This window comes from Anolis sagrei, chromosome 6, assembly GCF_037176765.1.
Source record: "Anolis sagrei isolate rAnoSag1 chromosome 6, rAnoSag1.mat, whole genome shotgun sequence".
Lineage (NCBI taxonomy): Eukaryota > Metazoa > Chordata > Lepidosauria > Squamata > Dactyloidae > Anolis > Anolis sagrei.
The window spans coordinates 86,757,408-86,781,445 of NC_090026.1; the positions used below are offsets into that span (position 1 = coordinate 86,757,408).

General features: G+C 36.7%; 1 protein-coding gene across 6 annotated transcripts in view; it reads left to right on the top strand.

Moving 5' to 3' along the window:
• ZNF385D (zinc finger protein 385D) overlaps window positions 1-17,703 on the top strand; it is a 460,114-nt gene extending 442,411 nt beyond the window's left edge. For 4 of the 6 annotated variants that reach the window (XM_060781941.2, XM_060781939.2, XM_060781936.2 and 1 more), the window contains 4 exons: window positions 4,065-4,301; window positions 7,075-7,253; window positions 10,536-10,637; window positions 11,978-17,703. In XM_060781941.2, the coding sequence (XP_060637924.1) occupies window positions 4,065-4,301; window positions 7,075-7,253; window positions 10,536-10,637; window positions 11,978-12,211 (752 nt within the window). In that variant the 3' untranslated portion in view covers window positions 12,212-17,703. The remainder of the gene's footprint in view (window positions 1-4,064; window positions 4,302-7,074; window positions 7,254-10,535; window positions 10,638-11,977) is intronic. The other 2 variants (XM_060781938.2, XM_060781940.2) reach the window with 1 other exon arrangement.
• Window positions 17,704-24,038: the final 6,335 nt, after the last annotated feature.

The following is a 24,038-nucleotide window of genomic DNA, read 5'->3' on the forward strand; positions in this document are numbered from 1 at the left end:
GATAATACAGAACATTGGATGAGCAAAGGTTGGATAAGCGAGACACTATTGTAGTTGAGAAAGAATGGGCATTCTACAGATATTTGATATCAACACTTTTATACATGTTCAAATCACTATAGTTTTGCCCAGTTTATTCCCTTAAAAGCAACACTTTACATGATTAACCTCTTTACTTAAAAGCAACATTTTACATGATTAATATCACAATACTCCTCCCCAATTTCAACTTGATATTTAACCTTGCATTTAACCTTGAAGTCAGAGTCCAAATCAAAAATGTGTTACTTTCACAGAGCAGCTGAGAGGAAAATCAGTATGATCCTCTCGCTTGGCTTCTGATTGCGAGCCCAGCTTTTATAGCTCAAATCATTGTCCTTTGTCCTGATTTTAAAATTGAATTTTCTTTCACTACACAAGGCTCATTAATTAAATGGCAAGAGCAGCAGCTTGTGCCAGCAACACTTTCCCCCAAAGCTCCTTGAGCAGAGAACCTTTCATTCATAGCTTCTGAAAGTGGTTTCTATTTCTGCCTCGCTGAGGAGAAATCTATATTATAGTCTTGAAAGGACAGCTTCCAAATCTAGTCAAAACCAAGGTTGCTTAAAATAGATCCAGAATAAATTGGTTCTCCTCCTCCTTTCCTCACTCTTTTGCACTTATCTTTCTTTATGCAACGCTTATCAGAAAGTCTTCAAATTCATAAATTGCTTTAGACTTTCCTGCCTTGCTCTTTTCCACCCAGCTCTCCACCTCTGAATGTTGTTCCTGCCAGTTTTGTTCAATTAATTTCAGTGGGAATGTAGGCATCCTGTCTATGCAGTTAATTTCTTTCAGAATTGATGAACTGTATGTTAAACTGGAGGGACTGACAGTTAAAATACAATGCAGATTTCATTACAAAGCTGTGTTTAATTAATTTTTTAAAAAAACACTTCAGGACAGAGTCAAATCAGCTTTAACAGAACAGAACAAAACTCTGAATGTGAGGTTATGGTTGCATTCTTTGGTTGTTGTTGTTTTTCTCATTTGTCTTCTTTCTTTCAAAAGATTGCATTGACCAAAAATTGTCTATTATTGACCAAAGCCTTAGACAATACATTAACCAAAAAGCTGTCCTTTTCTCCTTGCTTTCTTACAATGCAAAGATCACGTATAGGATGGTCAATCAGAAGGCCAAACTAGGTTTAGGAGAAACTCAGTTTAATTCAACCATTTAACCTTATTTCCCATTGAACTGTATTATTTACAGTTTTTGGTAAATAATTAAAAAATGGACTGATATATAATTATCTCCCATTTGCATCAATAAAATTCAACAAATATAGCCATTATAGACAAATAGGTGTTTAAGATTTGGAGTCTGTCTATAGGCCAATAAAGATTTGCCTCCCAGAGCTTGTGATAGGGCTCTGTTATTTTCCAGAACTCCTTGTAGCTCATTGTTGATGCATTTCTGCAGTTTTAGTTGAGGATTGTAAGTGACCACTAAGAGCATTCTGTCATTTTGGGTTTTTTGTTTGTGTTGTAGTAAATCCTATATTAACCTTGCCTTGATTTGTTTCTTTACCTCCTGCTTTGGTAGGTATTACAATTTGACAAATCCCTGATGTAAATAGAAAAGTGTCGAGTCTTTGTGGGTTTGAGAAAATTCAGATGTATAGAAGGGCTTGGCTATGGATGCTAGATTCGCATTCTGGGTGGCAAATATGGAAGTGTCTAAATATGGGTAGTGCTCAGTGGGTTTTTGATGGAGAATGGTGCTTAGATGTCCATTGTGAATTTGCATGGTGGCATGAAGAAAGCGTGCATGGAAATTGTTTAAATTTTAGAGGAAATTCTCAGTTGCTTTCTATGTGATCCCATCAAGAAATTATGGAGAGATTTTGGAGTGCATATGCTAAGAAAGGGTTTGTTCCAGGTGAGCTATAACAATGTTTGCATACTGTGCCACCATGTAGGTGTTCGTGACAGTGTCACTGATTTGGAAGAATTTATTATTCCCAAAAGTATTGAGTAAGTACAAAGTGGTAGAGATGGGTAGCCAAGGCTTTTGTAGCCTAATTCAGGGTGATATTTTTAATGGCTTGTATTCTATCCTGGAATGGGAGGTTGGTCTATAGTTATCCAACATCCGTAATGACCCATTTGAATTTGGTTTTGTACATTGGTGGAGAATTCTCAGAACAATTGTGTAATTTTTTCAGGTCTTCCTTGAAAGCTCTTTAGAGAGGATTTTGTAAGATGTGGTGTTGGACAGTTGACTCTACATCTTAAATAATTCATTTGTTAAATCCAATTTTAGTTGGTGACTTGTGCTTTTAAGGGAACATATCACATTTACAACATTATATATTGCATTCTGTTGTCATTGTAGTATGAAAACAAGATTTTAGATTTATGTTTGCCACTTTATTCAAGGTTTTCTCTTTTACAAACTTCCTAAGTACTGTTGTTTATATTGAGATTAAGAACACAAACAAAAAGTGTTGTGAATTTTAAGTATACTTATTCACTGGATGTTAGCATTCCATTCCTTGTAGAATTAGCTGTTACAGCTGCACCAAAAGCAGTGATGCTTGCAAGACAGAATATTTAGCTCAGGCCATTAGAATGAAAATAGCACAATTGAGGTCATCCACGTGTTTTTTTTTTTTTTTTTAAAAAAATCATTTCATCAATCGTAATTTTGTTTTACTTCCAGAACTCTGAGTCACCACAGTATTTTTTCAAGGGCTGTGAACAAATGCTGATTATGCATCTACAAGTTATCAAAATGAACTTGGCTTGGGGTTTGAAAATCCTTGATTGTTTTAGTGCTGGATGTTACATTAGAGATAAAGAAATAAAGAGATAAAGGGATGTGATGGCTGAGCAAGTAATAACTCTGCCTCTTCTTTCTTTTCGTTTGTACCCTATCAATAAAAAATACATGAATATTTGTATTTGCATTTTAAAACCTTGAAGTATTATTTTAGGGGTCTCTTTTTTAAAGCCTATGTATCAAAATTGTTCCTTTCCCCAGCAAGTAATTTTAAAAGTCAAATTGCATCAGTTGAATTAATTAGTCAGGTGATACATGATGGAAAAGGGCAAGGGGAGTTTTAAAAAGATGAATAAATGGTCTATTCTCTTCTTTTACTACTCTTCATGCCTTTCCCCTAGAGAGCATGACTGACTATTCTAATTATACTGCATGATTATATCTCCTGACTATAGCAGCATTTTTGTTTCACCTCTAAGGTTGTTAGACCTGATTGTCTCTCTGCATTGAGAGCTGGCTTGCACTTTAATCATGCTGAAAATGTAAAACTAAAAATTCCAAGAGGAGAATCACAGAAAGAAGTGGTGACTGCAGAAAATGAATATATTCTAATACCTTACAAAAGAAATGCAGAGATCTATTCCATTCTAAGGGTGTGAGAAAATATTCTACAGTACGTCTCTGAAGCCTTTGCTGATGCCCAACAAACTGGATCCCTTTCATTTCTTGCCCACAGGAAGAAGAATGCATTTGACAAATTTAGAGGGTCTCTGTAAAATGTAATCCTCAAATCAACATTTTAGTGAGTCTGGATTTGGCACAATGACACGATCAACCACAGAGCTTTGACCACCTCAATTCTTCCATCCCAAGTCTATATCCCAATTTTGGTGTTTCCCTGGCTAAGCCTAGGCTGTTGCATTCAACAAGGTTTTTAATAGCTTTCCTCATGGTTCAAGATAGGGTACAACACAATTAAAACAGTGAGTTGCTGTGAGTTTTCCGGGCTGTTATGGCCATGTTCCAGAAGCATTCTACTAGTTAATTACTAGGGAGGGCAAACTTTGCAGTACGTATCTTGGAGCAAGGGTTGCTAAATCCAGAATCTAGCAGCACATCACAAAGTATCGTAAAGCTTTCTTGTCATAACATTGCTCCTGCCATGACATAACATTTGCTGCCATGAACTTCTATCCCTAGAAATGTGTTCTTTTCACTGAAAGCCATTTCCCATGTCGTTTCAGATCCCACATTGTTTGCAAAGTTGTTTGTTTCATGTTGCCTTCTTTTCTTTTAAAAGCAGACCCGGCAAAAGAGGCACCAGCAATATCAACAACCACAATGGTTGAAATTCGGAAGAGCAGTGTCATGACAACTGAAATCACCTCTAAAGTAGAGAAACTCCCCACAACAGCCACTAGCAGCAACACATGCACCTTGGGAGAGACAGAGGAAGAGAAGGCCAAGCGGCTCCTTTATTGTTCACTATGCAAGGTTGCTGTCAACTCTGCCTCACAGTTGGAGGCGCACAACAGTGGTGAGCAACGTCTTTCTTAACTATAGAATCCTGCAGGTATCTTCCTCTGATTATATTACATTGCTTACATGAGGGGGAAAAATAAAGTGGCATAATACCAGCTATTACACAGAATTTATTAACGGTTTAAAAATCAACATGGCATGGAAAAAGTCCTTCACAAAAATGAAAAATAAGAATTCTGATTCACATCAGTGATAGATTTTCTCAAGTTCCCTAAATTACATTCCCAGTCTTAGTTTTTGGGTCCATGTGACTGCTCTTTTGCCCTCTTTCACCTCTTTCTATTTGTTTCCAACGGAAAGCTGAACATTCAGCAATATTATTATGCAGAAAACAGGAAGCACAAGCCAATGTAGGTGAACTCAGAGAATGGGGCAATTTTCATAAGTGACAAATTGGCTTTTGGGGTTTTTCACATGGATAAATCAAAGAAAAAAATTAATTAGCTGAAATATATATTTCTTGAATGGCATTTAGGTGTCACAACTTAAGCCAAATTTTCTGTAAAATATGACAACATAGCATTCGTATAGAATATAATTGGCAGATTTTTGCATTGTTCATTGAACAATTCTAAGAAAATTCCATTATCTTCAAAATTAGAATTCTCCATTTCTGAATATATCTTGCACTTTAAGAGATTATTCAACTATAGAATTAGGTAACTGTCAGGCTGTAATGTAATCCAGATGTTTCAGTGAAACAAATATACCAGTGTCCATTGTATACAAAAGTATTATTATTTGCATTTTTATGGAGAAAACATAATTCAAATTCAACATCTTCTTCCTGTGTTGAACCTCTTATTGTAGTCCATAAATGACTTTGTTTAATCCAGATGTTTATAATAATATGAAAGTATAACTAGAAATTTGACATATTTCTATTTGCCTAAATCGGCTAAAGCAGACTCATTCACTCAAGGGTCTTGGGAATTCAACCATATGTAAGTTTCATTTATTCAGTGCAACTGCTGAAATTAGAACTAATGTTAGGATTTTGCAAGTTGCAAAGAAATAAGCCAGTTAGTTCAATCATTATCTAAATATTTAAATTTTTGTTGTACAAAAATCAGTGTTTTCTACAGTTATAATGTTGCATTATATACAACAGTCAGAAGATTCTATGGTTCCTTAAATTTAATACAGTTCACTTTCCTCGGTGATCTTGAATTGTTATTCTGGAATCACTTGTGAAGCTGCAAACTTGCAGCAAATCAATTTTTATAAGTACAAACATTTTACATCACTATTCTCAACATGATTATTGATCCTAATTCTAACAAAAAACTTTTCCACTTCAAATAGTTTTCTGATGCACAAATACTAAAAATGATTCAGTAACCTCAAACATTGACATACATGTGCCACCCATGGTGACATATTCTTTCCAATAGTTTCTAAACATTCGTCACTCTGTATAGAATCATTGTGTTTGCCTCCATTGGAACATTCCCTATTAACCTGGATATTTTTCCAGTTCTACTTTTAAAGTTGCTATTATGGCAACTGTGGGAATGTCAGTGTTATTTCTAAATATTAGGTTATTCTATGGCATTATTTTCCCCCACAGTTAATTGGAATATAGCATTGTTTGCATGCATATATTTCAGTGTTTTTAACCACTGTTAGATTAATCACCATCCACACCCTTCATGCAGTAAAATCACACTATCTTTTGTGTCTTTTTAGTACACCACTGCCCACTGACATTGAATACTAAGCAATGGACAAGCAATGCATCAGATAGCTTAGCTTCTTGTCCCACTCCTTTAAGGGGTATACTTTTTTCATTCTTATGCATAGGAATGAAAATACTATGAGAGTTTCTGATTATTTTTCAAAGATGTGTGCAAATATAATTTATTTTTACAGGAAAAGTATTTCTGCAAGTGCAACATATTTTGTGCAATATATATATTTTATTCAAAATGCAATATTTTGTGCAAGTAGTATTTTTGTGAAAAGTTTCGAATTGCAAAATGTCTGAAAAATTCACCAAAACTTTCATAATGTGTAAGACTCTGTGGAGATGTCTTTCCCCATTGACAGTGAAAACACTTGCAAATATTGTTTACATTCCTACAAAGGGTACCCTGGAGCCTTAGGGACTTCCCACTATTTGGACATGTAAAGGCATGAAACAATCCAAGCCGACCTAACACCTCTTGTTGAAGTCTTGGCATGCAATTCACCACAAAGATATTCCCATTGAAGAATCACAGTAAGAAACGGATCTTAGGAAATATAAAGATATTATTTCATAGTTTTAATTGCATTCAATGGGTCCCACATAGTTCAAGCTTCCTCAGAAAGAGTGCCTTTGAGAGAGCGCCAGTTATTTAAGTACCATCAGCAAGATTTCAACCTCCTGTTTAGAAAGTGATCTGAAAGTGTATTGGCAGCTCAGACCCACATTGTCAAAAGCTGTGGCAGCTCAGACCAACATTGTCAAAAGCATGGTTCTATTTTTCAAGGGCAGTACAAGTTTCATCAATGCCAGGTAGTCATAGAAATTAATTTAATGTAATGTCAGGTCTCACCTTCCATACCAATACAATTTGTTGGCAGCTTGCTTCAGTGAGTACCTGATTGTCATCCAGTAATTAAATGCAAGTTAATGAAATATTACACAGTTTGGTTTTTATCATACTAATGTGAAGAATGCAGAATATGTCTCTGGTGACACTTCAGCTACTTCTAGAGGGATGATGGAGGGGTGCCTGCAACTTGTTAAGAGGACTTTTGTTTTGTTTGTCTAATATCCCCAGGCACAAAGCACAAAACTATGCTAGAAGCTCGAAATGGAAGTGGAACGATCAAAGCCTTTCCCCGGGCAGGTGTGAAAGGGAAAGGACCCATAAATAAAGGAAACACAGGACTTCAGAACAAAACATTTCACTGTGAAATTTGTGATGTGCATGTCAACTCTGAGACACAACTTAAACAGGTAACTCCACAGGAATGTGAGTTTCATTACCCAATTCCCTATAAATTCAAAGACAATAAGGATGTCCTCGTTTACACATTGCAATAGACTGCTACTGATTGGTATATATACTCATGAGTACATCTTACAATGTTATCAAAAATCGACCGAAAACGTAAGCCAATTTATCTATAGGTCAATGCAAGTACTGTCCTATAACTTTTATAAAATTAGGAATAATCTCTTATTAGTGGCATAAGGTGAAGGCCTGGGAAACCTAAATTAAGCACCAACTCTCTCATTTGTGATGCTGCTTCATTCCTTTCTGAATATCTGGGCAGAAAAATGGTGGTGATTAGAAGAGGTTGGCTCCTGAAGCAGTGTTGACATATTTCCCTCTGCAGAATGACCCTTGACTCATCAACAGGTCATATCAAAATCTGCAATTTTGGCCCCAAAACCTGCCTTTGATTTATGCATGAAAGTATACTCTGATTTCAAAAAATGGGGCACATACAAAATGAGAAAGTGGTGCATCCAGAATGCAGCCGAACTGTAGGATCTAATGTTTGTTCCTGAAGCCATTTGTCACAGTGATGGGTGAAGTAGCCTTCCAATTCTGTATTTTCTTTTATTTTGTTCTTTTTATCTTTACAGAGCCATATTGATTTTTGTTGTTCATAATACTTTCATTTTGTTTGAGTATACATTTTCCTCCTGCTAAAGATTTTTTTGTAGAACTTGTTATAGGTAGAAAATTACTATCTAAGTTACAATCTTTAAAAATGCTTTAAAATGCTTTGTCTCTTTCATATGTCATGTCATTCAGCAGTATTATGTAACCAAATATGTGGGAGTGGGATTGTGCTTTCTGTAGGAGAGTAAATACTTTTCTCAGGTGTGTGGGTTGTTTTTATAGTTGAATTTTCCTTTAGACAACAAAAGTATGATATTGGGCTTGATTAAACTGATTCTCCCAAAGACTGGAAATCCTGTTGCTCTTCTAATGGCATTGGCCCCTTCCACACAGCTGAATAAAATCCCACATTTTCTGTTTTGAACTGAGATATATGGCAGTGTGGACTCAGATAACCCAGTTCAAAGCAGATGTCTTGGGATTTTCTGCCTTGATATTCTGGGTTATATCACTGTGTGGAAAGGGCCCATTCTCAGGAGGCAGTGCCTTTTCTTAATACCCACTAATTGATTTTCTGCCTCCCTTAACTTTTCTTTTCTTGGCACAGCTACATTAGTAAGTTTAGCAACGGCAGTCAAATAAGAGACTCAAATGTCTGAAAAGAATGCTCTCTTACCAGTCTTTCTATGGTGACAGAAACTAAGAATATAAATCCTGATTATATCCTGGTTCATGATTTTTTTAAAAATGAAGGAAAAATCTTTCTTCACTATGAACTGGCAAGATAAAATTATGTGCTACAATTGAGTTTTAATATTTTAGTAAATCTATTAAATATTAAATCCTAAGAGTAGATGCAATTGGGCATATATTTAGAGTCTTAGAGCCATTATACACAAATGTCCAAGTGTTATTTTCAAATGTTCACACACATTTTTACAAAACTTCTGGTTTAATTTGATTTGAAAAAATGCGACTTAGAATATTATCTTTATTATCTCAGAATCCCATTTGTATTGAATTCAAATCATCTAAAGATATAGCAGCACATTCAGATTGATCTTTTATCCATCCTTGCTAGGTTTTTGAAAATATTCTCAGTGCTAGAGAGAAATGAGGAAGAAAGTAAAGAGACTTCCCAACCCATCTCTCTTCACCATTGTTCCTATAGCCATCGCTACGTAAATAAATCAATAGGAAAGAAAAATGGCTAGTGCATTTTCCCTTTCTTGTTTAAAGTGCAGTGTGAGTTTTAAAAGAATTGAAACAATATAAGAAGCCAGTTGAGCATAGCAAGCTAGGTCATTTAGTTGTCGAAATTTCACCCTCCCAAATTTTGGAGGCATCACTAAAAAAAGGCATGCCAAGTCTTAAACAGATGAATCCTCAGACAAACAGTTCACTCTCCAGTGATAGCTGCCAGGTGAAGCAACAAAATGACACATCCACGTAGAATGGCTCATTCATGCCAACTATCTGAGCGTGAAATGCCTCTAAGGAACCTTCCAAATACTGGATGTATGGTCATGACCTGGCAGGATACTCCTCCACAAAATGAGATGCTGCAAGCAAATTGTTTACCATATGGAGGCCACAGCCATCAGGAGTAATTTGAAGCAGTAGCCAGAGAACCACTCATTCGTATGGATGGACTGTGTCAAAACTAACAGATAAAACCAACAGCAAAGAGACAAAGGCAACTCACATCCCAGTCCTAAACAGTGTTTATGACACTTATTATGCTTATCATTTTTTTTACCTCAGATGATCAGATGCAAAGAGGCATATGGCTGTTGTGACTTTAGTAACTGGACAGATGAGAGACACAGCTTGTTTTTACAGTGAAGAAGAGTCAGAAAAAAATGGCCCAGGTTCTTCTTCACTCACATTTTTATATGATCGTCTTAAAAATAAAATAGCACACAATTCAGAATTCTTATCTCATTATTTTATGTTTTATACCCCACCCTTTATTTAAAGATGTCAGGTTAAAACTATTCTAGAGCACTAGCCAAATTTTCACTTCTAATCAGTTCAGCCAAGGAAAGCATTTCACAGTCAGAACACCACAAGACTATTTAACTTCATAAAAGGATTGCGAAGGATGAAAATGTCATTGACTTAAATCATATTGGTAGTTTTGACTTGAACTGGTTGGGTATACCTGCAATTGGATTCTCCATTCAATAGCTGGTTCATTGAGTCTGTTGTAGTTGGAACTCACCAATGAATTCAGGGAATTTTTTAATCCCAATGTTTTGAGCTTTTACCTTCATGAAATAGCTTTCAAAATAAGAATAAAAATAAGAAAGGCCCAGAAACATGTCTCAGATCAAAATTGATCCAACTTATATATGATTGCCTGAGGGAGTTTTGTTCAGACTCTTTACAGAACTAGGCCTGGCTAACCCAACATATCATATTCTTTCCCAATTGCAGATAAACCAGCAAAATTCTTTGGATCCTTTTACATGAGAGAAATTACTTTTTTCTGTCTACATTAGATGGGGAAACTGAAACAGATTTATTATTGGGAATAATCAGTGTGAGACAGCAAAATATCAAACTAATTGTTTAAAGGTGGCCAGAAGCGTACAGTGCTAAAGACAACTGAAACCATATTATTCCTAGAATTGTAATAACAAGGAATGCTTCTTTTTAAACAGCACATAAGCAGTAGAAGGCACAAAGATAGAGCTGCTGGGAAGCCCCCAAAACCCAAATACAGTCCTTACAACAAAATCCAAAAGGGAACGCACCCACTTGGGGTAAGCAAATAATTGTTCTGCATTGTCTTTTATGATAATATTGTATGGCTCTCATATCCACAAGGAATGTGTTTCTGAACTTACCATGGAAACAGGAAATCATAGATAAGAGTGAAAGTTACCATACAGGTCCTCCAATGTGAGTATATGGTAACTTCAAGCAAAAGCGTACCATAAAATTGCCTAGAAGACCCATACAAAATTCTTAGGTAGAGCACATTTTGTTGGATGTGGATAGGCATAACTGGATACCAGTTCCACGGGCACAGGAGTGGTACTGTATTGATGGAAACATGGTAGTTCGGTGTTTCATTTATGTCTTAGTGAGCTGACTTTTCCTATTATGGCAAAACAACTGTGTTTAAGAATAATTCTGGTTCTATTTCTTCTAAGCCAAGGTTGCCTTGTAAGCAGAATTTGGTTGTTGGGTTTTTTTAGTGCAAACTCTGCGAATCCCTCATTCAGCATGGCTGGAGAATTCTGGAGTCTGTACCTCATACTTTACAGGGGATCTGGAAGAGATACCTCATTTCTCTTCTCTTATGAGAGTATTATTTAAGGGGGAAAAATCAGTGTCTTACTCTCTGAAAGTCTAGAAATGCGGGGACTAAAAGAAAATTTCATTAGTGTGGGACAGAATTCTCATTTGAAGGGGCAGTACCCTCATGCCAACCAAGGTAGTTAACACTCCTGAGTCCTGTCAGCTGCTGCCATGTCACTTTTCTTTATCCCAGTATGGCCAAGGCAGAATCTTTGGGGCTTGATGGCTACCTGGGGGAAGGGGAATCAGAATCATAGTGTTGAAAGAGCCTATTCTATGATTCTATTATTCTCCCTCCTCCAGGTAGCTATCAAGGAGTTGGCAGAAGAACAGGGCATGTGATTGCAGCACATGCTTTGATACAGAACCTTGGCCTTAAATCTCCATCTTAATCTTGAAAGAAAGGTGTGATTAAAGTTTGATAAATAAGTGGGAGATCATGCAAATTCTAACCTCTTAAAGAAATTGCTGTGTTACACAACAAGGCTGAAAATAAATGTACTATGGTGGGGGAGGGAGGGGATAATAAAATGTGATTTTAAAAAATATTCCTAGAAACATAGATTAGGCAAGTTTTCAAAAATTCCCCATTTTCCCCAATGTCTGGGACTGCTATAGCAAAAGTTCAGAGCATGCAAAATGTAAATTATTTTCCCACCTCCTGTTTTTTCTGTTACTTTCCTTAAAATCCTTTATTCTGCTTTTGTGCCTGAAATGTATTTATTTTATTCAAGGAAATGGGGGGCAAATAAACAAACAGCAATTCTTGTTGCTTCTTCTTTTGCTTCTTTTTCTCCAGGTAAAACTTGTATTTTCAAAGGAACCTTCAAAGCCAATGGCTCCACGGATTCTACCAAACCCACTGGCTGCTGCTGCTGCAGCTGCTGCTGTGGCTGTAAATTCCCCCTTCAGTCTTCGAACAGCCCCAACAGCAACCCTCTTTCAGACATCAGCACTTCCTCCGGCACTTCTTCGACCGGCCCCTGGGCCTATACGGACCACCCACACACCTGTCCTCTTTGCCCCATACTGAATTCCATGGAGGAATTAACTGTACTGCAATAATTTTTCAGAGCAAGAGCAAAACAAGAACAATGAACTATGCAGTGTTAATTTATAGTTTAAGAGAGATATATATATATTAAAAATATGAAGAAACCAGAACAAATTCTAAAGAGGACAAACAAGTCAACATTTTCTTCAGATGAGAAGTCCTCTTGAATACTGAGAGTTCTTGCAACATGGGTTCATAGCTATAAATATATATATATCTATATATTTTAAAAATGTATGAAATCGTTTTGACTGTGCTTTTCGGCACATATCTCTCCTGCAATGGCATTTTTGCTTATGAAACAACTAAACAGAATTGTCTAAAGGGCATTAACTGGCTCCAATGTACATAAAATACTTAATTCTGTAGAAGAAAGGGAGAAGGGGAAATCAAACACTGTGAATAGTAGTAACTCTTACCAATGCTCCTGCCAAGTCAACATTTCCTGGATATTTATGAGTAAAAAGTAGATGCAATAGCTGTCTTGTTAAACACTAGTATTGTGTCTCTATGTATGCCACCAGGTTCATAAACTGAGGAGACATTAATCCACCATCTCTTTGATAAGCCATCGCAATGACCATAAGTCTAGGCAGTATCCTAGACCCATTTTTCCTGAGAAATAAGTCAGATGAATCTAACAGCACCTACGTCTGAGTGAAGGTGCATAAAGTTGCAGTATTAGTCTCTCTGCTGTTTTAAAATGGAGTGATCAATAGCATTTTGGAAGAGAAATTTAAAAAGGAATAATTTCATTGCAAGTACTAAATAAACAGCATTGGAACGGAAGAGAACGTCTTCAAGCAAGGTGGGACTTTTGGACTACTTTCAGGACTATTTTTTGAACTCCAGCTCCTCGAATGCCACAGCTGAGGGATTCAGAGAGTGGGAGCCTTTAAAATGTAGCATTCTAAGCTCTGCTGTTCCATTCTCTCCAAACTGTAACCCCTCTACCCTATCCACTTGCCTTGTCACAAGCCGCTTTCAATATTTCCCTGAATTTTGAAATGTATCCTTTAGTGTTATTCATAAGGATGGAAGGCTTATTGCTAAGACAGAAAGGAAAGGTTCAGCGATTTATGTAGGTTCTTGTATTCTTCTCTAGATTAGGGCTTGTTGTCACAGCATCTGAAAACAGACAGTGGCCTCAATATGGTTTGAGCTAAAGGAGACCCACTAAATCAGTTGCTGAATAGTAAGTCAACTGAGATCCTTTTGATATAGTTGGTGTATTGTAACTCAAACTAGAAATTGTATTTAGAGTATTGTGTGCAAATCCCAAAGGGGTAATAGACTTTGGCTCTATAGACCTTGGTTTGGATAGCAGCAACCAATGGTGCCATCAGCAAAAGAATCCAGACCTTGCTTTCAAACTAAGGTAGACTATGATTCTTAGTAAAAACTGCAATGGGATAGTGTGCATGTCTGCTATGACTCTAGTCAGGTATATAGATTAGGCACCATGGATCCAATATGAACATGTAATGGTCTCCGGTAAATGTGTGGGATCTCAAAAGGTCATGTGTCTTGATGACAGTCAATTCCTGAAAATGTTACCAGCATGTACCATGCTAGCTATGGGCTTGCTCTAAAAATGTTACCTTTCCCAAGCTCTCTTCCCATCTCACCATCTACTACCTCACCATCTACCATCACCATCTACGGAGCCCCCAGTGGCACAGTGGGTTAAACCCCTGTGCCGGCAGGACTGAAGACTGACAGGTCGCAGGTTTGAATCCGGGGAGAGGCAGATGAGCTCCCTCTATCCAGCTACTCATACGGGGACATGAGAGAAGCCTCCCACAAGGATGATAAAAACATCAAAAATCATCCAGGCGTCCCCTGGGCAACGTCCTTGCAGATGGCCAATTCTCTCACACCATAAGCGACTTGCAGTTTCTCAAGTCGCTCCTGACATGACCAAAAAAAAAAAAACCACAACCTGTTTTGATGTCATAGCTTTCCACCACAATGTGGGGGTGTTATAATTTGATGAATCAGTGAAATATTTTTGTTGAGAATCTTTGGTCTTCATTGACCAAACCAGAATCCTAGGCTATTGTGGGAAAAAGAAATGAAAGTGAAATCCATTTAAAATAGTTTAAGATATCAATTCCCTGATATGTAATATGGAAGTTATATACTATATATTTCGGCAGCTAGTAATCACTTGCAAAGACCTGTGTCAATTAAGGACTGGAGTGGGTAAAGTTCAAGTTTGGGATCATACATAGCTCCCAAAGTTTGTTTGCTAACTACTTGTTTGGTAGTACATAGACCAATGGTGTATCATGCGGTGGATTATTATTTTTTTGTCATGTCAGGAGCGACTTGAGAAACTGTAAGTCGCTTCTGGTGTGAGAAAATTGGCCTTCTGCAAGGACGTTGCCCAGGGGATGCCCAAATGAGTTGATGTTATAATTTGATGAATCAGTGAAATTTTTCTGTTGAGAATCTTTGGTCTTCATTGACCAAACCTGAATCCTAGGCTATTGTGGGATGCAGTGAATGCTAAGGATGGGCAAAAATACTATAGATCTTGATCTGAGTTCTGAAAGCATATCTATTTGAACAATTCCATGCTGTATGGGGGATTTGGGAATCTGTATTCTTAAAAAGTATTTTTGCTAACTTTGTTGGTGTTCAACTACAACAAAGGGGCCCACTTAAGATTTGTAATGTACTTCATTTTATATCACAAGAGTAGAAGCATTACAGGACAAGGAAGACACATTTCTTGGGAGGTTGTGTAGGAAGGGTGCACATTGCTACTAGTGCTATGATAGAATTTAAAGATACGCAAGATGAGTCATATGAGTGCAGCACACACACTTTATAATCTCTTTAAGGACTTCGGTTCACTGTGAGGTTTAAAAAATGAATTGTTGATCTATAAAGCTTTATTGTACATACAGTAGAGTTAAAATAATTTATATAAAAATTATAAGTATATATATATTATGCATATATATATATATATATCTCTCTTCAGTTTTAAATATGGTTCATAAAGTGGATGGCAACAAACAGCAGAGAGGATGAAAATGAAAGGTACATTTTCAGATTCGCTGATATTTGCTGCTGACATTTTTTTTGCCAGAAAGAGAGCTAGAAGATATTATAATAAGCCAAGGTTTGCTCAGCCATATTCAGCCATACTAAGAGACAGCAGCATTGCCTGCAAGTAGATTTTAGCTATAAAAAAGTAACCATATTTCAAGTGAAGTGGGAAGCAGGAGCTTAAACAAAATTTTGAAAAATGGAAGTGATACGAAACATTGGCCATAGATTTGCTAAATTCATGTGTCTTTCTCTTAAGTTAGCATTTGGAGTTTATTATACTTACAGTGCTTTTCCAAAGAGTTATTCATGGCTGGTTTGATTTCATTTTTTTTGAGAATGTGTATGCAAGTGTGCCCATACACATTCATTTGTTTATATACATAATCATAAAATAAAAGCAGGAAGGGGAAAAATTGATGCTACAAAAATAAAGATTTGAATCCAAACTTGTCCGTCCATGATCGCAAATTTTGCTTCTAGAAAGGTCCCTCCTTTTTTGTGGCTTGGATCCAGCGTAGACTCCCGTGAAAGGCAGTGGTGTAGAGCAAAGTTTTTCAGCCATTATCCCATAAACAACCCCTGACATGCTATCTTTCCCATTGTTATAAAGGGTATCCTGATGCTGCAAAGCAGAATTTTGTATGGTATATGGCAAGGTGGGTAAATCACAGTGCGGAAGTCACGTGTAGGTCTGAAATCTATTGTTTTGGCACTCCACCCCCATATCCACATTGATTCTTTTTTCTAGCAAAAAAAAACAAAACAAAACAAACTAACCCAACTCTACAGATACAATACAATATAATACAAAACTTACAGTCAGCGGGGCACAACCCCCCTGGAAGGGGAAACACAATTCCCCAGTGAGGCAGTTATTAAAAAACAAATTAGAAAAACAGTTTAAAATCACCATTTTAAAACACAGGTTAACTCTACAGGTAGTCTATGTGGACCCTGGAGTGGCCCGGGAGGGGAAAAAAATCCCTTGACTAGCTGTTGTTCCAACCCCTAGCAATGGATTATAGGAAAAGGGACTATCACTACTTAGAAAGTGTGAATGGAATTCAACTCAGAAAATTCTGGATCCTGCTGAAAATGTGCCTCCAAATCCGAAGAGTCACATTTGTCAATTATGTGTTACTTTTAAAAGATTGCTCTTAATTAATTATTCTGAAATATTGTATCCGTGTTACTTGCAAATATTTGTGCCTTGAGATTAAAGCACTCGCCCCCCCCCCCCCCCCCCAGCCACTATTGGCTATTTCAGTCTTAAACCAGAGGCAGGACTTGCTGTGTGTATATGATTTTGATGTTCTTTCATTAGGCAAATTGCTCGAGACCTTTAATAATATGAGTCTAAAGCTAAATTTCAACATTCATACTCCAAGATACTGAAAATTCGTTCGTTCCAGGCTGATAAGCAGATTTATTCCAAAACACTGGGACTTTGCAATAGCACTTTTGTAAGCAAAACTGCTAGACTGCCTTTGAAATGAGCACTAGTGCCCCTTTCTGACTGCATTAATTATGCCAATAGCGAACATCAATACAAAATAAAACCTTAAGGTATAACCTTAAAGCCTGAGCATATAGTGTCTTTTGCTGAATTGCTACTGACCATAACCTTTCCACATGGTGCTTTCTTTGGCTATAATGTAAAGAGAAAATCAAAATTTCCCCATTTTGATTTTTCTCATCATTTCCAGCAGCCAGTGAGAACATGGAGTGAGAGGGACTACTGACATAACTGCAGGGGGGAGATACATAATATTGTGAGTCAAAGGATGATTTCTATATGTATTGAGACTATTGTTGGTTGTATCTCCATGGCAACTGTAAGATCTGCTCCAGGAATCTGTTTTATCTTTTCATAATGTAGATGCAATATGGGTGATGTCCTCAGATCTCTGGCACATACATGCTAGTGGTGAATCTTTATGGGCCCATAGGCCTTTCTTTGTGGTCAGACCCAAGCCATAAAATATTAGGGGTGATCCAAAATCAGGATGTCCTGGAAAGACCTTTTTGCAGATGAAATAATATGCAGAAATGCAAATGTGATGAAGACATGTGTGAGCTTCTAGGATGTGGAGATGTGCTACCATCCTGTCAAAATGCTAATGAATAAATTTGTTCTGACAAATGTGTCTTCTGACATGTATGGAGGCACAGTACAAATGGCACAGATGTTTTTCCTACTCTTTCCATCAGCCAGTCCATACTCTCTTCAGTTGTTTGAAACTTCTTTCTTACTTTCTTACTTTCTTTCTTTGGCATTTCCACTGCTGTATGCAAACATTTTTCTCTCACCTACAAGTCTCTCCTAGACTTCAGCTGTAAGCAACAAACAATCCTTTTTATGTCTCTTATTCACTACCTAATAAAGGATGAAGCCTAAATGTTAAGAATGTGTGGAAGGTTTTCTGTACTTTGTAGCCTCACCAAATACTAGTTGCTGAACCTTTGTTTGTGATACAACAGCCGCTGGGATCATCATTCATTGCAAACATAGGTGTTCTTGTCTGGTAGTGGAATAAGGCTATCTAAAAATACAGTGGTGGTGTGAACATATTTAGAGGGGAGCTCCTTAGTGCCTAAATTCAATTGGTAGTCTCAACTAGATTACAGCTAAGTTGGCCACAAATAAATATTGATCACATATAAATATTGATTTACAATTCAGTGATTGATTCAATGTGCTTACTCTCATGGGACTACTAATTAATTTTGGCTTAGAATACATTGGTTTTTAACCTTATAGGAGACAAATGGAAACAAAATAATGGTGACTATCAACTTCAAATTCAACTGGGCAAAGATTAGCCCAAGCATCTATGCAAGGCTCAAAGAAACTGAACTTGAGTAGTCAAGGCCACCAAACTGAATTGGAGTATGAGGAAGAAAGACTGAGTGGGACACTGGGCCTTCTTGATCCCTAACAGCACTAAAGGAGAATTTGTATCAAAGGAAAATATTCCATGAGTGAAAATAACAATCTTCAATCTTTCCAATGCTCCAGATACATACCTCCCTCATTCTAAATAATTAGAATCCACAGCTCCAAATCTGTGTATGTCAGAACTGAAGCTTTCTGGAGGAAGGATGAGAAAAGAAGTTTCATTTTACTTCCTGTTTCTTGCTTGATCTTGTCCTCTCTCATTTAACTTCACTAATATCCAAAGAGCACAATAATGATCCTGATTCAAGGTTGTATAGTCAGTGTAGTCTCATGCAGTTCAATGCATTGTATGAGTCTAGACTGACCAAACTGTATGTTATGGCAGCACAAATGGAGACACAATGGCCCAGTGGAAATTTTTGAGCCCTATTATCAGTACAGTTTCTGTGTATATTGCACCTAATAGCCAGCAACTGCTTTAAGCTAGTCCCATGGTGTTGAAAAACCTGAGAATAATGCAGTAAAGAAGAAAATTGTAAGAAATTGTTTTGGTTAAACAGTGGATGTGCATTCAACACTTCACCTGTGTTCTACTTGTCTTCTCGTGTGGAAAAAAGCTATAGCACAACATAAACGTAGAGCCTCTCCTGTAGGTGATCAGCATGTTCAGAGGCTATACTACATTATTACCCCTGTATCAGCATGATCTGTACCCATGGTTTCATTTACCTATTTCTGATTAAAATTCTACTTTTGATACATCTCTCGGCATTCTCTAGGTCTTCCAGCATGACTCTATGGTATCATTGGGTCAGAAGTACTTTCAGTAGAATTCATAGTAGAATCTATGATTTCAAATATGCACTCAAAATCCAGGAATGTATCCCACATGGATATATGGATCACATTGTATATAAATGCAGTACAACAATTGTACCTTGGCTGCTGAATTTACTATTACTATGTACTAGCCCTAAAAAATGCTCCCACATGGTTTTTGTACTTTTGATGGAATTGTACAATTTGCAGAAACTTTTTTCTGCTTAAGTATAGCACTGAATAAATCAGAAAGAGGGATATTTGTTTGCTTCAGAAAAAAACCCTGAAAATATGCCCCATCTGATTCAATTTCATTTATTTTGAAACAAATGCACAGAGAAACATTTGAATGTGAATGTCTAAGATCATACATCTCAACATAGTTCGACCTTTGCAGTTTTGTGTCCCTTACCCTACAGCTGTGAAAACACAGTAAGGGGTTGCTGTTGCCTTATACTGGTGGGAAGGGAGGGAGAGTAAAGGTGAAGTAGCAGTTGGACTCAGCTCCGTATGTGTGTATGGTTGGAAACAAGGGTGTGCACTCACAGATGGCTTGCACCATCTTTTCCCTGGGATGCCAGAGGAGCTATGTGTTTATTGTCTCAATTGCTTCCCTTCACTTCCCTTCCCTCTAAGAAGAAGCAACAGCAACACATTATCCTGGGGCTTGGTAGCCGTTGGGGTGAGGTCTTGGAATGGAGCATAAGGGCAAGCAAATGGTCTTCTGAACCATCTGAAAGGGGACATACATGTGAGTAAGCCATTCATAGAATACTAAACACTTTGTTTTCATTCTTCCTTCAACAGAGGTAGAGGTTGAACGAGTTTAACCTTTATATGTTGGTGGGCATTAAGGAATAAAAATGGCAACCATTTGTGTGGTGTTCAGTTTTCGTGGTTGGCATTCCCTCCTTTAATGATAAAAATGGACAGAGCATTCTGAGAGAATAAACAGGTCAACAGTAGGAGCTTCTGGAAATTGTTAATCCATGCAACCATTTTTAACAAGTGGAGAGGAAACAAATGTACACGCAAACATGCTAGAAAAATGAAAGTATGAAGCAAAGTGATGATAATGTGTAAATAGTAATAATGTGCTTTTCATCAAATGAAATGAAATATATATTTAATAATGAAAATGGATGCAATACAGAAGTGAAAACATTGATAGAGATAAGTGTGTTTTATTCATGGCACCACATTCCACTATGTCTCTTGAGATAAATCCTACAGCCAGTGTTGGTATACAGAGTGAGGAGATGTGTACCTCACCCAAAATGACTGGGGAAAAGCTTCCTGTACCTGAAACTTCCAATATTTTATTGACTTAAACCCCAGGTCTGAGGTATTAACTCTCCACTATAAAGAGATTAGATACTTGCTGCTAAAGATTTATGTCCCACAAGGTTCATTCAGCAGCTGCTGCATTTTACAAAATTTCAAAATGAAAGAGGAAAGCCAACCTAAAAGGATGTTGGTTAGAAAATATCTTTTTTATATTTGAAATTGACATTTCAGTAATGTTTGTTACTGCAAAAATCTTCAGGCCTAATATGCATATTGACCTGTATTCCTGTTAGCTCTATCATAGTATTTGTAATTCTCCAATGCAACTATTGTGCATTGTTGTATTTTCAATTTTAAAAAATGCCATTGCTATACTGTTGAATAGACAGGAATCATGAACATGAAGCAGTCACTCTAGACATCGAGTGACTATAGTCATAACAAATTGAAGCCATTGATATATATATATAAAGGCTTAATCTGCTCATGAGTATACTAATAGCACTAGCTAGCATTATTGTCACTATACTTACTGTTATCATTGGCTTGACTGTATACATGGATGTTTCAGCTGTGTCTATTGTGCATGCATGTGGGCGTTTGGTTCATCTGCCCTGGTACCTACTGCAGAGATCTGAACAGTTGTGTTAATGTTATTGTGGTGGTTGCTGCTTATTGCTATTAGTTTTATTATTGGTTTCCAACTGCAAGAAGCTCTCAGCTGTCATGGTAAATTTTCCACGCTTTGTGTGGTTACATTAATATATCTCCATAGGAGGGGCAGAAAAATGGGTGGCAAAATGAAAGTCTTAAAGAAGTTAGGAAGCTACCTGCTTACGTAGTACTGCGGTGTCAATACTAACATATGATACTTTCCAAACCTTATGTTCCCATCACAAGATATCTTTTAAGTATTTTAGATAATAATTACAAATTTGCTAAAAACTTTTTAGCTGTTAACTTCATGAGGGAGATACACAATCCTTGTGCACTTTATAAAGAAAGGCACATACACAATGCCATTGCCTGGGAAGAAGGTTTTGTCCAGATTGAATAACAGTGGAACTCAATGAGACTAACTTAAATTATATCTAACTCGGATTTCATTGGAGACCCATTGAATCAATAACAATATAATAAATTAAAAGACACATAAATTCCAATGGCCCTATTTTAACTGAGACCAGCAGCTGGATTAAGCTTAAATCAAGATCCAATCTATTATATTCTAAATGCTATAGACTTTTTCTTTCTACCAACAGGCATAGTGATATTCAATAATTTCTGTAATGTCAAATATTCATGCTCATGAATGCATCTGTTAGAGCTCAAGCTTTTCTTTCTTTCATTTGTTCATGCATTCTTTTTAGACAATTTATTTCTCAGCCATCATTTCTATGTATAATAGACGTGAAGGTTTCAAGCTTCTTGGCTCAAATCCCAGCAGGCCAATAGAAAGAACAAAGAGTTTATTATTTTAAAGATTGTCATAATTATTGAAGGCCTTGCTCATGAATACTACATGCCAGTGTTCATGCTGAATTTCTTATCAGTCATTTCCATGGGAAGCACACTATACCTCCTACAGGAGTACAAAATGCTCTGGATGATATAAAATAATAGCATAGCTTTGAAAATTTAGTGGCGTATAATTTTGCTGTGTTAGTTTATAGAAAGCAAGAAACCCCTTTGTGCAATTCAACTGACTCATGTTCGATAGTACCATTGTCCACATTGCATGCATTTTGGAAGTGAAAACAATAAAGCTCTGTGAAATTGCAGGCAGCCAGGTAATTCTTGCAGCAGATCTTATTCATACAGGTGGTCAAACTGAAGGATAGTTATCTCCCTAGCTAGGCACAGCCTATTTAGTCCAAGACACCAAAAAAAAAAAGTACCTGGAACAATTCCAGAGATGTGTTTACAAATTGGCTTATGATTTAGTAAACACATCTATTTAGAAAAAAACTCAGATTAGAATTCACCTAAATGCCATTTGTGTTAGAAAATGACCTAGCACCCTATGATGCTAAGTTAGTATCTTGCTGCTTTGTACAGGGAATGGGCAATCTTTGATCTTAGATTAGAAAGGAAATGAAAGTTTTCAGATTTCATGTCCACACAGTGATGAGCAAGTGGCATAAGGCTGGGAACCACTAATTACTTCCAAAAGAAAGCAGTGTGTAATTTCAGCTATTGTTTTTCCCTGAGATAAAGTCTTTCAAAACTGCATCACTGCAATTTGAGATTTATTTAGTGTAAAATTTGCACATGGTATATGTGCAATGAAAAAAGACATTTTATGTATAGGACACACCAGTTTCTGTGCAGAAAATAATATTTCTGTGCAGAATTGTTGTTCTCTGAATAGTCAGTGTTTCCTAAACAAAATATTTTTAAGTTTTATTTCATTTGCACCAGAACTTTCCACCTTTCATCATGTAAACCAATGCAAAATTACAAGTAGTGCAACTTTACAACATTGTAATGGGCAATGGCAATACAATATTGTTATAGTAATATAAGTATCAAGACCAAATTACTTCTAAGAAGTCATTTTTCAAGACCAGGTCAAACCAGTTCTGGCTTCTCTATTAAGAGACCCAGATCTCGCATTGTAAAGTTTTTATGTCCAGATTACTTCACAAATGCACATCAAGAAAAGAAAGACTGTAAATGCTCCATTTGATGGCATCCTTATTGCTACTTGAATTGGAATGGTGGTTTTGATGCAAACTGTGCTTCACAATGGTTTGCAGAACTAAAAGCTTTTGTGGGACCACAGTAGGTTTGAAAATGCTTTGGCTACAAAAGGAAGTCTTCTGTTTTCCTTGCATCTCAGGCCAAAGCAATTTTTATTCTTGGCTTCTTTAATTAACAGCAAGCTTGGCATAGACAGAGTTGCCTTACCAAATAAATACTGCAGTGCTTTGTAAACATGGAGTTTCTTTCATTTTCAAATAGTTGCCATTTCAATATTCTGACAGGCAAATTATGGCTGAAGCTTTTCCATACCTTTTTTTGGGGGGGGGGGGGGAAGGATAGTCCTTTATACAAGAAAACTAATTAAAAGAGGTTTCCTGGTTCCCTAAGTTTGTTTTGGAGAAAAATTCAGTTTTGTTGATAGTTTATCAAATGGCTTCTGCAGTTAAAAAGAATGAGGCCAAGCTGTGTTTTTAATTGTATTGGATGATATTTGTAGGAAGGAGGAGGCCAAGGCATTTTGTGTTGTTTTTTGTTGTCTGATTTCCAAGAATCGATGAAATACATTTTATTATCCGCTTGTGAAATAACTCAAAGACTGGTTGAGCCAGCAAAATGCAAATGAGAAGAAGAAGCTTTGTTAAACTCTTCCCAACTTACTTTGATGGCTAACATAATAGCAATTCCTTTGCTATTGTGCTGTAGTAAATGCACAATATTGGTGGTAAAGCATGACACTCTATCGTATTCTTCTAGGTTGCCTTCATATTTTGAAGTCCCCATGAGGAGACAAATATACAAATAAAGATTATGATTGTTATTTATTTGTTTATTTCAAACATTGATATCCTGTCCTTCTCAACCCCTCCCCTCCCCCGGGGAAGGGGGATGACTCAGGGTGGCTTACAACCAGCAACAATCAAATGCCAACACATACAAACAAAAACAATATAACAAAAATTAAACATTGTTTAAAACATTAAATTCTAAAATAAACATTAAAACATTATTAACAACAATATAGCCCCATCCAGA